The sequence below is a fragment of the Arachis duranensis genome, chromosome 9 (assembly GCF_000817695.3).
Source record: "Arachis duranensis cultivar V14167 chromosome 9, aradu.V14167.gnm2.J7QH, whole genome shotgun sequence".
Lineage (NCBI taxonomy): Eukaryota > Viridiplantae > Streptophyta > Magnoliopsida > Fabales > Fabaceae > Arachis > Arachis duranensis.
In genome coordinates, this window is record NC_029780.3 from 3,735,096 (window position 1) to 3,749,710 (window position 14,615).

The 14,615-nt window shown below is 36.5% G+C and overlaps 2 protein-coding genes and 1 non-coding gene across 15 annotated transcripts in view; all 3 read left to right on the top strand.

Annotated features, from left to right (window-relative positions):
* LOC127741646 (putative disease resistance protein At3g14460) overlaps positions 1-4,320 on the top strand; it is a 14,594-nt gene extending 10,274 nt beyond the window's left edge. The window contains exons 2-8 of one of the 2 annotated variants that reach the window (XM_052254605.1): positions 757-1,966; positions 2,538-2,618; positions 2,843-2,917; positions 2,994-3,096; positions 3,617-3,724; positions 3,801-3,874; positions 4,167-4,320. In XM_052254605.1, the coding sequence (XP_052110565.1) occupies positions 757-1,966; positions 2,538-2,566 (1,239 nt within the window). In that variant the 3' untranslated portion in view covers positions 2,567-2,618; positions 2,843-2,917; positions 2,994-3,096; ... (1 more) ...; positions 3,801-3,874; positions 4,167-4,320. The remainder of the gene's footprint in view (positions 1-756; positions 1,967-2,537; positions 2,619-2,842; positions 2,918-2,993; positions 3,097-3,616; positions 3,725-3,800; positions 3,875-4,166) is intronic. The other variant, XM_052254606.1, reaches the window with a different exon arrangement.
* The window catches only part of LOC107463924 (putative disease resistance protein At3g14460), a 13,428-nt gene extending 1,754 nt beyond the window's left edge, over positions 1-11,674 (top strand). The window contains exons 1-7 of one of the 12 annotated variants that reach the window (XM_052254609.1): positions 5,897-9,637; positions 9,853-9,935; positions 10,225-10,332; positions 10,449-10,511; positions 10,610-10,719; positions 11,354-11,453; positions 11,535-11,674. In XM_052254609.1, coding sequence (XP_052110569.1) covers positions 6,019-9,637; positions 9,853-9,881 — 3,648 coding nt within the window. In that variant the 5' untranslated portion in view covers positions 5,897-6,018 and the 3' untranslated portion in view covers positions 9,882-9,935; positions 10,225-10,332; positions 10,449-10,511; ... (1 more) ...; positions 11,354-11,453; positions 11,535-11,674. Of the gene's footprint in view, positions 1-5,896; positions 9,638-9,852; positions 9,936-10,209; positions 10,354-10,448; positions 10,512-10,609; positions 10,720-11,353 lie in introns of those variants that run through there. The other 11 variants (XM_052254607.1, XM_052254608.1, XM_052254610.1 and 8 more) reach the window with 11 other exon arrangements.
* An 895-nt stretch (positions 11,675-12,569) lies between these two features.
* Positions 12,570-14,131, top strand: LOC107463933 (uncharacterized). The gene is made up of 3 exons (XR_008002783.1): positions 12,570-12,583; positions 12,999-13,240; positions 13,557-14,131. It is a non-coding gene; the product is annotated as an uncharacterized LOC107463933 (transcript).
* The last annotated feature ends 484 nt before the right edge of the window (positions 14,132-14,615 follow it).

Here is a 14,615-nt window from a genome sequence, read left to right on the forward strand (position 1 = left end):
TTGCTTGCCTATTGTGATTCAGTTAATTTTCAAAGATTTCTACAACATTTGGGATGTTTAAGAGTTTTGTCATTCAAAAATCTCTCTCCAGAGTCATTACCCGATTCAATAGGTGAACTGATTCATTTGCGTTATTTGGATCTCTCTTACATATATTCTATGACATTGCCTGAGTCCATCTTTAAATTGTACAATCTCCAAACTTTGAAGTTGAGGAATTGTCATATGCTTAAGATGCTTCCAAGCCGCATGCAAGAGCTTGTGAACCTGCGGCACCTTGATATTCGAGGTTCTTCTGATCTAGAAGAGATGCCAAAGAAAATGAGCAAGTTAAAGCATCTAAATTTCTGAACTGATTATATTGTCGGCAAGCACGAAGAGAATGGGATAAGAGAATTGGGACCACTGGACAACCTTCATGGCTCATTTTGCATTTCCAACTTGGAGAACGTGAAGAATAGTGTTGAAGCTTTGGAGGCAAAGATGGGTAACAAGAAGCACATCAACACTTTAAAATTCAAATGGCTTCCAAATGGTGACAATGATGACGTTGAAACCGAAAGAGATATTCTTGACAAGTTACAACCTCATCAAAACTTGAAAGAGTTATCAATTAAGGGTTATCCGGGTGAAAGATTCCCAGATTGGTTAGGCCTTTGTTGCTACTCCAATATGACCAAATTGAGTCTGGATAGTTGTATAAATTGTTGTGAGCTTCCTTCACTAGGACAGTTACCCTCTTTACAGCATCTGGAGATTTCTAAACTTGATGGGTTGGAGAAAATTGATTCTGAGTTCTACAACAAAAACAATGCATCATTTCAGGAGAAGACACCCTTCAGATCTCTTGAAACTCTGAAAATTGAGTATATGTATCGTTGGCGGGAGTGGCATTTTCCTGATGAGTTTGATGGTTTTCCTGAGCTTAGAATCCTTGAAATAAGAAGCTGTCCGGTGTTAAGAGGAGATCTGCCTGCTCACCTTCCGGCTCTGGAGGAACTTATCATTGTTGGATGTGAAGAGCTTGCATGTTCGCTGCCAAGGGCTCCCAAGCTTCACGAATTACATGTGCTGAATTCTGGTTTTTATACGGATGCGACCACGCACAATGTAGACATCACAGGAACCCAGCTGGCGAAGTCCGTATTGGAGTGGCTGCCCCACATCCAACCGCCACGCGTCCAACATCTGTTTATCAGTCACTGTTATTCAGCCATATCAATTTCAGCAGATTATGTGCCTGCTTCGTTACAATATCTTGTCATCTGTGATTGTCCAAAATTAACATTCTCAGAGCAACTGCACCACAAGTCACTAACGGAGATAGATGTGTACGATTGTGATTCACTGACGTTGTTTCCATTGGGGGCCCTTCCAAATCTCAAGAAACTCGCAATCCGTGGATGCAAAAACATGGAATATGTTGAGATGCCACAGACTCTTCCAAGTCTCTGTTATATATGGATCACAGAATGTCCCGGTTTAGTATCCCTGCCGGCTCTAGCGTTGGCTGCTCCCCACCTACAGGAGCTGTATATACGCAATTGCCCAGAAATCAATTGTTTTGCTGGGGAGTGCCTCCCGCCGAGTCTGAAAACTCTTCAAGTTGTTAAGTGCCAGAAACTAGAGATGTGGATAACATCACAGGGTTTGCAGAGTCAAGGCCTTACCCGTCTAATCCTTCACGAATGGAATGAAGTTAAGTCGTTCCCAGGAGAGGGTTCACTTCCTGCTTCTCTTGTGTGTCTAAAATTGTCTACATTCTCAAATCTGGAGACGCTTGATTGCAAGGGGCTTCACCATCTTACCTCCCTTAAAAATTTAGCAATTCGTAACTGTAGAAAGCTTGAGAATATCACAGAAGAACATTTGCTTGCCTCCATAGAAAATATCTACTTAGGGGAAGAATGTCCTTTGAGGCGTAAGTTGGAAGAGATGGAAGATCCACATATTCAATTCGTTACAGGTTTGTTTTCTTGCTCTGACCTTCCCTGAACTCAGTTCTCTCCAATTACAATGCTAATTGTTTGCATCAACTGTTTTCATTCCGTTGTTAATACACCAACACAATGTTTATTATCTTTTCATTCTTAACAATTTCTCTGTAAATACACCAACACAATGCTACCCTTTACACTCTCTCAAGTTTTACTTTTCAAATAAAAACTTGAATAAATTACAATTTGTACCTATAAAAGATATAGATGCTGACAAATGTACCCATATAAGAATAAAATGACAATTGTAACCACGAAAGATAGCTTCCGTGTGCCAAGAATACCCAGACGTTGGTTACGCAATTGGTCTGTTAGGGTACTCTTGGCACACAAAAGCCATCTTCCATGGTTATAATTATTGTTTTATTCTTATATAGATATATTTGTCAACGTCGGTATCTTTTATGGGTACAAATGGTAATTTATTCTAAAAACTTCTTGTGGGTGCCAATTTTTCCAATTTTTTAAGGATAACAACTTAGATCCTTAGAAAAGAACAAAAAAGCAAACCTTTTTTTATCGCTTCTTTGTTGCTTACAGTATTTGCACATGCTGTGGATAACTATTAATGCTACTGTTGATTCTGATTTTGTACCATGCAATGAGAGTGGCCGCATACAGGTAGACACATACTTCCTGAAATATTTTGCTTTATTCATGAAAAGTCATTCTAATTAGCAAGAAAAGACTTACTTTTCTTATGCCATCGAATTTAATTTTAATTTTGTTTTATTTCTGTCATATTGGGCACTTAAAAAATAAGTAGTAGATTTTGAAGATGCTCCAATCTATTTATAATATTTATGGAAGTAAATGTTTTGTTTGTCTTGCATTCGACCTTGCAGCTTTACCCTCATGGAAGATTGAAGAGTCAACATAAATTCATGGCTGAGGCAATGTGAGAATTGGGGTGCACTGAAGTAAGTTTGCATTGTCTATGTATTGCAACTACCTCTTGCACGTATATTTTTATTGACTGTACTTTGCTTTGTTTAGGTTTATGAATGGAGCAACTTGCTATACCAATGAATCTCTAGAATCACCTATTATATGCCAAGTGAAGAATTTGCTTCTGCTGCAAAGAAAGCAAATAATCAAGGTTACATACCGTTTTAAAGTTTTTTCTGCCGATGTTATTCATTACTGAAAATTTCTATCATTCCTTGTAGTTGTTCCTTGTCTCTGTTTTTAACGTAGAGTCTAAGATTGCAAGAAAATGCAAGTCGTTTCATAGATATGATAATGCAAACATTCAATGATAAACTAATGGTTGTTGTAAAAGGCTTCCTTGATTTATATTGACTTCGAGAAAGGAGCGGTTTCAAGCATCTTGTTTGTGTGTTGGCCATTATATCTTGGTTGTGCTTCCTGAAAGACATCAGATGTTAGTATCCAAATTGACAAAAACTAAATTCATCAAATATATGTATATAAACACAGTGCTAGCTCCATATGTAATATAAAACCAATGTTCTATTTTCTATATTCTGCCAGAACTTATATGGGACTATCTCATGATGCTTCTTCTAGTGAACTTGGATTTAGGGTGCAACTGTATTTGGAAATTCATTTTGAGTGTTGAAAATGGAATTACTCTCATTCATTTTTATAATCTACAGCTTGTGAGGAATCCTGCTCTTTTTGATGTATTAGTGATGCCAAACCTTTATGGTGAAGTTATTAGTGACCTCTGCTGGCATGGTTGGGGGTTTGGGTTTGACACCAAGGTAAATTTTGCACTCTGGTCAACAAATTCTAGAAGCTACATTCTTATCATCTGACATCATTTCATACATGTTTCAGCTGCAACATCGGGTGAGGGAGGTATTGCACTAGCCAAGGCTGTACATGGTTCAGCACCTGATATTGCTGAAAAGGTAAGCTGCAAAGTTCTTTCTCAACCTTATATTATCTGTTATTAACTTATTACAGAATATGAGATTTATTTGGATGCTTGTTTCATGATAGTGCTTAATATCAGTTTGCCCTCTGCAATTTCATAAAACTAATTTAGTGTTCTCTGTCTTCTTTTAAAAAGAAAAATTTGTTAATAGTAATTGTTATCAATTTACTTCTGCCATAGTGGTCGCAAACAAGTTCTAACCTTGGAAACTTGCAACCTTTTTTCAATTTGGGTTATATTTCTGTTGCTTACCTTTATTTTGCCAGACTTGTGCTTGTGTAGAATTTGGCAAATCCAACTGCTTTACTGCTTAGTGGTGTTTCAATGTTGCGCCATTTGAATCTCCATGACAAAGCCGAAGAAATTCAAAGCGCCATCCTCAACATAATGGCAGAGGGGAGGCAAAGCAAAGACAACCAAGTTCACCAATGCAATTATTGATCATTTCTAAATTATGCTCTTGAGTAGGCAAGGAATTGCTGCTAATTTTGTTTTCTGTTAATTTCCTATTTATTTTTTCCCGACTTTTTTCGAGGAATAGGATTACCTCATCATAATGGGAAAACCCATCTAAGAGAGTGACCTTATAACCACATGGCATGGGCAAGCCTTAAAATATTGGGTGCCTATGCAGTGGTATGGACTTGAGAGGTACAGAGGGTTGGAGTCTCTAAAATGTACTTTGTCTGATAACCCTCCTTAGTCCATTTTAGTATTCTTTGTCAATAATATAGTTAAGTAAATGAAGTACCATTAGTTTGTTTTTATATTTGTTTTGCCTTTTTCTCCCTCTTATTTATCTCATTATTTTAACCTGTATTTGCATAACCACCAATATAATGGTGAGAAAGACCGAAATACTAAGACTTTGTTTATTTGGAGTGAAGTAGAAGGGAAACAGAGGAGAGGAAAAAGAAGTTGCAAGTATTGATGTGTAATTTATAAAGAAAAATTTTCAATTTATCTTCTCTCTTCTCTATTTCTCTCCAATCAAACAAAGCCTAAGTGTCTAAGTCAATATCTTTTAGTTTTTGCAACATTTCTTATCTTTGTCCTTGTAAAAAAAAAAAAAAATCTAAATACCCTAAAACTTCCACTCGGATCAAGGTAAGTTCTGGTCTCGGAATGTCAGCAAGTTCACGAGGAGGAAGTTTGACTATAAATCATGGATTTGTGTTGCTGAAAGTTTGGATGTTTTTAATGTTAAAAAATATTGTAATAGTAGGTTTTTGTGACATGAATAATGTAAACAAGGATACAATTTACACTACTTTTCTTTTGTGTTTCATGGATTACCAATTTGTGCTAAAAAGATAAACAAACTTTACCCATTTAACATTGCTAAACATGATTTTGATAAAAGTTCATTTTAGTATGCAAGTATGAATACAAATGTTAGAAGGGTATTATTGAATCACTAACTTATATAATATAATATAGTCAAGTATTTATAATGTAAGTAGTTCTAACCCTTGAGAGATACAAAGAGGTAGCCAGTAGCCAAACTAGCAGTAGGAGTAGGATTAAAAGTGGCATCATCATGTAGAAGAAAAATAAAAAGCGTCCTACTAGATTCTCATTATATTTATCAATATCATCATTATCAACGGACAAAACAAAAGCTAGGTTATTACTTATTTAGCCTTGCATTGTTTTGGAAGGATTTTAAAGTCTTGCATGTGGAGCATGGTATCATAATTCATTGAAATTTTAAATTATTATTCTATCTGCAAGTGGTTTTAATTTATCATGAAACACCGTTCGAGGAATTGTTTAAAAGATTAAACGGTGTAAACACAATTCTAAGTTCTAACTGCTGGCTGCCATTCATCTAATAAAAAAATTCTTTATATTAATTAGTTTTTAATACCTATTATTGAGGTATCTACGAATATGCTTATCACGTTCTTAATTAATTATTGTATAATGTTTCAGTACTGTACAAATATATAACATCAATCAAAGAACATTGTTAGTGCATTGCAAACAACAAACACTTGAGATTCATTTGCTTGAGAAAACTCAGATCTTAATACACTACATTGATCTTAGCTACTACAACTTCCCTCAACACCTTTGTTCTTTCTTCATCGTCTGCTGCACTTGATTTTTCCAATCATGGCTGCAAAACTTGAAGGTGGAGCTTATCTGTCTTCTTTTGTTGATGCTATTTCAGAGAAGCTGTCTTCAATACTTGAAGATGACTCCGTCCTCGAGGGAAACGAATCTGCCCTGGAGTTGCTTGGAAGGTTGGAGGAAACTCTGTCTGATGTTGAACCTGTGCTTGATGATGCTGAGCTGAAGCAATTTAGTGACAAGAGAGTGAAGAAGTGGCTTGTTGATCTCCAAGATGCTCTCTATGTGGCTGATGACTTGCTTGATGAACTCTCCACTAAAGCTGCTACTGCCAATCCAAGGGATCCAGGTAACTCTTCCTTCTGGTCTCGCGCTGTTGATTCATGTATTGAAGATAGTGGTGTCAATGTCATCGAAAAAATAGTTGGCACACTAGAGTCTGTTGTAGGACGAAAAGGTAAACTTGGTCTGAAAGAGAGTGCCAAGTTGGACACATCATGGAGAATCCCATCAACATCTCTTGTTGTAAGTTCTGACATATTTGGTCGGGACGAAGACAAGGAGAACATAATCAAATTGCTGTTAGATGATACCTGCGATGCTGGATCACGTGTGACTGTGATCCCCATCGTGGGAATGGGCGGAATAGGAAAAACTACTTTGGCTCAACTTGTTTACAATGATGCCAAAGTCGTTGAAAAATTTGACACTAGAGCATGGGCATGTGTTGCTGAAAATTCTGACCCTGTTAATGTTACAAAGACAGTAATAGGGGCAATAGATTCTTCTCCCTGTACCATGGATAATTTTGATTTACTTCAGACTAAGTTGAAGGAAAAGTTGACAGAAAAGACATTCTTAGTTGTTTTAGATGATGTCTGGCATGATCGACGAGACATGTGGGAGGATTTTCTGAAACCTTTTCATTATGGGAATAATAAAAGTAAGATTCTCCTAACAACCCGTAGTGAAAATGTTGCTTCTGCGTTTGCTGCTAATAATCTACATTATCGACTGAGTTTATTGTCGAAGGAGGATTGTTGGTCGGTGTTTTTGAAGCATTCATCTATTTCTACTCATCTTAAACAATATGCAACTCTGGAACCAATTGGTAGAAAAATTGTTGAAAAATGTAAGGGGTTACCTTTGGCTGTGAAGACACTTGGGGGTTTATTGCGTAATAAGGATAATAAAGGAGATTGGGAGAATATACTTGAAAGTGAGATTTGGGAACTCGCAGAAGATAATAGTAAGATTGTTCCTGCATTAAGAGTTAGTTATCATTACCTCCCTTCACATTTAAAGCGGTGTTTTGTTTATTGCTCATTATATCCCGAGGATTATCAATTTGACAAAAGCCAATTAATTTTGTTATGGATGGGTGAAGATCTTTTACGACCAAAGAAAAACAGTACACTAGAAAATATTGGTTGTGCATATTTTGATGAGTTAGTTGCAAGGTCATTTTTTCAACCCTCCAATACTAATAAAAAGTTATTTGTAATGCATGACCTCATGCATGATTTAGCAACATTTTTTGCTGGAAATTTTTTTTTCAAATTAGAATTTGGCAATCCATACATGATGGACAATAAAACCCGTCATTTGTCATGTGCTGCAAAATATGAGGATAGCATCAAATTATTTCGAGAGGGCTATAATGGAGCAGTATGCACCAGAACATTTTTAGATTTTTCTGTGCTTCCCTATTTTGAGTCACGTGATATTGAAGGGCATCCTAGGCTTTTACGACAACAATTGAGAGTTTTGTCATTAACTATAAAGTCAATGCCTGATTCAATAGGTGAACTGATTCATTTGCGTTATTTGAATCTTTCTAAGTCACCTATTGTGGCATTGTCTGAGTCAATATGTGAATTATACAATCTCCAAACTTTGTTGTTGAGGAACTGTTATGAGCTAGAGATGCTTCCCAGCCGCATGCAAGATCTTGTGAACCTGCGCCACCTTGATATTCGAGGTGCTTCTCGTTTGAAAGAGATGCCGAAGGGAATGAGCAAGTTAAAGCATCTACAGTTCTTAAGTGATTATATTGTCGGCAAGCATGAAGAGAATGGGGCAGCAGAATTGGGAACACTGGACAATCTTCATGGCTCCTTTTGCATTTCCAACTTGGAGAACGTCAAGAATAGTGGTGAAGCTTTGGAGGCAAAGATGGGTAACAAGAAGCACATCAACACTTTAAAATTGTATTGGCCTCCAGATGGTGACATTGATGATGTTCAAACTGAAAGAGATATACTTGACAAGTTACAACCTCATCAAAACTTGAAAGAGTTATCAATTCATGGTTACCGGGGTGAAACATTTCCAGATTGGTTAGGCCTTTCTGGCTACTCCAATATGACCAAATTGATTCTATTTCGTTGTATGAATTGTTGTGAGTTTCCTTTACTGGGACAGTTACCCTCTTTACAGCATCTGGAGGTTTATGAACTTGATGGAGTGGAGAAAATTGATTTTGAGATCTACAACAAAAACAATGCATCCTTACAGCCGGAGACACCATTCAAATCTCTTGAAACTCTGAAAATACATGATATGTGTGGTTGGCGGGAGTGGCATATTCCTGATGAGTTTGATGGTTTTCCTGAGCTTAGAGTCCTTGAAATAACAAACTGTGGGGTGTTAAGAGGAGATCTGCCTGCTCATCACCTTCCGGCTCGGGAGGAACTTACCATTGCTGATTGTGAAGAGCTCGCATGTTCGCTGCCGAGGGCCCCCAAGCTTCACCAGCTTAACGTACGTAACCGTTTTTCAAAATCAAGGGTGAGTACGGGACCGCACAAGGTAGTGATTTCGAAAACCCAGCTGGCGAAGTCCGCATTGGAGTGCCTGTCCCACATCCAGTCGCCACGTGTCCAATATCTGGATATCAGAGGCTGTGAGTCAGCCTTATCAATTTCAGCAGACTGTGTGCCCGCTTCATTACAGTATCTGCAGATCCAGGACTGTTCAAAATTAACATTTTCAGAGCAACTGCAACACAAGTCGCTAACGGAGATATCTATACAGTGGTGTCATTCACTGACGTCGTTTTCATTGGGGGCCCTTCCAAATCTCCAGAAACTCACAATCAGTGGATGCGGAAAAGTGGAATATGTTGAGGTGCCACAGGCTCTTCCAAGTCTCCGTTATGTATGGATCTCAAACTGCCGTAGTTTAGTATCCTTGCCGGCGCTAGGGTTGGTTGCGCCCCACCTAGAGGAGCTAAAGATCAACGATTGCTTAGAAATCGATTGTTTTGCTGGGAAGTTCCTCCCGCCGAGTTTAAAAAAACTTGAAGTCTGTAGGTGCGAGAAACTAGCGAGTTGGATAACATCAAATGGTTTGCAGAGTGAAGGCCTTACGTATCTTCTCCTTGAGAATTGGAATGAAGTTAAGTCATTCCCAAGTGAAGGTCTCCTTCCTGCTTCTCTCGAGTCTCTAAGACTGCGGTGCTTTCCAGATCTGGAGACGCTTGACTGCATGGGGCTTCGCCATCTTACCTCCCTACAACATTTAGTAATTAGCTGCAGTGAAAAGCTTGAGAATATCACAGAAGAACATGTGCTTGCCTCCATAGAAAAAATCTACATAGGGAGTGAAAGTCCTTTGAGGCTTAAGCTAGAAGAGATTGAAGACATACGGATTCATTTCGGTAAGTGTTCTTGCTCTGATCTACCCTAAATGCAGTGCCCTCGGTTTTCATTCTTAGTAACTATGGCTGACCTTTTCACACACAAGTTTTAGTACTTTTTAAATAAAAAGTTCGTATGGGTACCAATTTTTCCAACTTTTTAAGGATGACAAATTAAATGCTTACAAAGAAAACCTTTTCATGATCGCTTACAGTATTTGTGTGGTCTATTGCAGTCCATGATAATGATTACTATTACTATTGATTCTGATTTTACACCATTTCACATGTGATGAGAGCAGTAAGCAGTGGCATACAGGTACGTGCATACTTCATGAAATAGACTATTTTGCTTTAGTTGGGGAAAGTCATTCCATTAGGCAATTAGGAAGAAAAAGGCCTACTTATCCGATCGAATATGAGTTTTAATTTTTCTCTTAATTCTGTCATCTTGGGCACTTAAGAGACAAGTCTTAGATTTGAAGGTGTTCCAATCTATTTATCTATTTGAGATATTTATGAAAGTATATTTTTAATTTATCTTAATCCCTTGTAAAGTGCTGGTCTAAGCCTAGATTTTATTTATTGACAAGGTTCTATGTTTTTAGCATACTCATGCATTGGGTCTTCTGGATTTGCACTCATGGAATTCTATTATGTGTTGCTCATCTGACTCTTGTCATTGGATGGGGTGTGTGATTATGCAAAAACTGAATGTTAGTATCCCAAACACTTCTGTATGTCATTATCTACAATCTCTGATATAGTCATAAGGTGTTGTATAGTTTGTGAATGCAAAAAGAAATGTAATGTTGATTTTTATTAATTATAGGGAAGATTGAAGAGCCAACATTAATACATGGCTGAGGCAAGGTGAGAATTGGGGTGCACTAAAGTAAGTTTGCATTGTCCATGTCTTGCAAATTGCTGCCACCTCTTGCACTGCCTGTGTACATTTTTATTGACTGTATAATCCTACCCTGCTTTGTTCAGGTTTATGAATGGAGCAACTTGCTATACCAATGAATCTCTAGAACCACCACTATGTCAATTAAAGAATTTGCTTCTGCTGCAAAGAAAACAAATAATCAAGGTTACATACGGTATATAGTTTTTTGTGCCCATTTTATGCATTATTTAAAATTTCTATCATTCCTTTTACTTGTTCCTTGTCTCAAATTAATTCTAGTTGTCTTTGTTTTAAATGTAGAGTCTAAAATTGCAAGAAAATACAAGTTGTTTCGTAGATATGATAACGGTTGTTGTAAAAGGCTTGTTTGATGTATATTGACTTCGAGAAAGGCGTGGTTTCAAGAATCTTGTTTGTGTGTTGGCCATTACATCTTGGTTGTGCTTACTGAAAGACATCAGATATATGTAACCAGTTTAGCAAAAATTAAATTCATCAAATATATTATATAAACACAGTGCTACCTCCATAGGTTAATGTTTTCCTTTTTCATAAAACAAATGTTGTATTTTCTGTATTCATCGACTATGCTACGTGTATACTAAAATCAGCCACCAAAGTCAACCATCGGTATAAAATATATGTTGGAATACAAATACACAATGAAAATAAATTAAACCACACATGTATTTATACACAAATACATTGGTGGCTGATTTTGGTGTACGATAGCATTTTTGTTTCTGTATTCTTCCAGAATTATGATACACTCTCATCATGCTTCTTATAGTGAACTTGACAATTTAAAATTTTGGTTTCCTGTATAGGTATTCAGCCTTCCAGAGACACTGAAAGCAGTATGATTCCTTCCCTGAAACTGTTGAACCTATGATGGGAACTGCTAGCTTGTGTGACACAGAAAAACTGGTAGCTATTCAATGCTTGGTTGCACAACATCACCTGCTTCTTTAATCGGTGGCTTTTTCATCAATAAAAGTCCTTTGCCAGGTGAACACAGACAAAAGAAGGAAAACTTCTTGAATCCTCAAGAAGGAAGAGCTTTCCTTCTTCCACGTAAATCTTGAACCATTCAAGTGATTTTGGGATATGTAAGAGGTCATGGGGTCTGCATGAATAAAAGGCAAAGAACGGAATTGATGTTCTAATAACATCTTCAAGAGGTATTTTGTTTCATTCTCTCCGAAAGTTATTACATGTTTTCCAAATGTATATTTCTGTAGCAAGAACTTTTTTTCCTGCGTAAGAAATTTCATGCATATATCAAGTGTCCTTGAGTCTATTATTTGTAATTTTTAATACCTGAGCATGTGACTGAATTGTGATGTGTAATTCAAGCACTCAGACTTTGTTGATAAAAGAAGTGTAATTTGTTAACTTATTGGAAGTGACATTATACCTATTGTATGAATTATTTGTTGATGTTCCAGTACTCTTGGACTTCATCAAGCTAATCTTCTATTCAACCAGAGTAACTTGAATTTCTTAGTTCAACCATGGGCTTGATCCATGGCTGAACTCACAAATGGAATATCAAAGTGGATTATCCATATATACATGCTATGCCTTCTCATTCTGCTGTCTTATTGGAAGCCGAAGATAGAACATCTGTGTCTGAGGTTTCACTTTTGCTTCTTGCAAGTACATAAAAGTCATTGAAATGCTCATTGGTGGAGAGGGTCAGTTAATACTTAATAGAGTTAATTTTTATTGCATCTTTCTCGTAGTCAATTTCCACCTTGAATTTGAAATTGAGTCCAAATTTTACAGTATAGTATTCTTATTAGAATGTTACCTGATTTTAGACCCATTTTTCTTATGTTCAGTTGATAAGATGATTATATCTACCATGAGGTAGTTAACATTTGAAGGTTTAGGTTACTTGTAGCAGAGTGCTTTGGATAAGCTAGGAGAAGAACATGCACGAATGATGAAATGCATCATCATGATGATTTTGAGGAGGTTCAAGCTCCAAGAGAATGCTAAAATTGATCTTTCCTACTGTGACTGCACCCATTAAAGTGGTTAAGAAAGCTGATGTAAGTCTTAGCTTGTTCTTTCCATTCTTTTAAACATATTTAGCTTGCATGTGTACACTTGATTATGATGAATATACAAGTGGGATGGTGTAGTGTGCAGCTCTTTTGTTGGCTTTCTAAGAATCACATCCTTGGAAGCTCATCATTCATTAAATAATACATAAATTAGAAAACTATTAACCGTTTAATTGTAAAAACCATGCATAAATTCATGATTGAAATAATAATAATAATAATAATTTTTGGAAATGGAATATATAAATGAATTTGTCTTCAAGTGGACTAATTGGTCGTATACCAGCTGATATCTCCAAGCTTACCATGTTGGAATTACTCTCAATATATAAATGAATTTTGAAAATTCATTTGGAGTATTGAAAATGGAATTACTCTCATTCATTTCTATAATCTATAGGTTGTGAAGAATGCTGCTCTTTTTAATGTACTAGTGATGCCAAAACTTTATGGTGACATTATTAGTGACCTTTGTGCTGGCTTGGTTGGGTGTTTGGGCTTGACACCAAGGTAATTTTTCCACTTTGGTAAACAAATTCTAGAAGCTACAATCTTATCAACTGGCATCATTGGTGAGGCCGTGAGGGAGGTATTGCTCTAGCTGAGGTTGTACATGGTTTAGCACCTGATATTGCTGGAAAGGTAAGCTGCAAAGTTCTTTCTCAACCTTATATTATCTGTCATGGATCTTCTCAACTTATTACAGAATCCAGGATTTATTTGAATGCATGCATCATGAAAGTGCTCAATATCATTTTGTCCTCTACAATTTCATAAAACTAACTTGGTGTTCTCTTCTTTACAAGAAGAAAAAATTGTGAATAGTAATTGTTGTCAACTTACTTCTCCCATAGTGGTCACAAACATGTTCTAGCCTTGGAAACTTGCAACCTTTTATCAATTTAGGATTATATTTCTGTTGCTTACCTGTATTTTCTCGGGACATGTGCTTGTGTAGAATTTGGCATATCCAAGTGCTTGACTGCTGAGCGGTGTTTCAGTGTTGCGCCATTTGAGTCTCCATGACAAAGTGGACCAAATTCACAATGCCATCCTCAACACAATTGCAGAAGGGAAGTACCGAACTGCTGATCTTGGAGGCAAAGCAAAGACAACAGAGTTTGTGAATGAAATTATTGATCATCTCTTGAGTAGGCAAGGAATTGCTGCACATTACGGCGCTCTTAGAATACTGTAAAACTCTGTTAATCCCAATAATGATGTGTGATACACACTGCAACCAAATATTAAGACAAGAAAACGCCTTCTCACACCATGCGAGATACTTCCAAAAAGAAAAAGACCACACAAATGCTTCTCGTATCATGTGATAAACCCATGTCATATTCTGGTGTTTCACCACTAAAATGGCTTCTATTTTGCTGTGTAACCGCGTTTGCTGCTTCTATTATATCCAACCTTCTATGGCTATATGTATTCCCACTTTTTTTTTCCTTTTTTCAATACTCCAACTTTGACTACTAAGGCTTTTGTGTGTGTTTGTTTTCTTTTAATGGATTATATTTGATAACATAGAGTGCTCTTAATTATCCTATTCTTCGTATCGTCACATAAAAAATCATTCATTTAGCATATTAGATATCGAATTTCCCAATATATGGAATAAGATTGGTAGTACCTTTAATCATAACTAGAATGAGACCCGCGCAATGCGCGGAACGGTAAATTAATGATAGTATATAATAAATATTAAAAATTGTTATGTTTTATAATATTAAATTAAATATGTATAAACTAAAAATAAATTTAAATGGTTTTTTATTTTAAAAAAATTATAGTACTTGGATGTTAAAAGTGTGCAAGATGACAATTATATTTGGTGGAGGATGCAATAAAAATTATGTTAAACAAATCAAGCTGCATAAGCATATGTTGGAGGCATATATCTTCTTTGTCTTCCTTTTTTTTTGAAAAGATTGTTCTCAGCCTCTTTAATCTTGCAATTTTGGGTATTAACTCTTTCATTCTGTCATTACCACTGCAAATCCTTCTACAA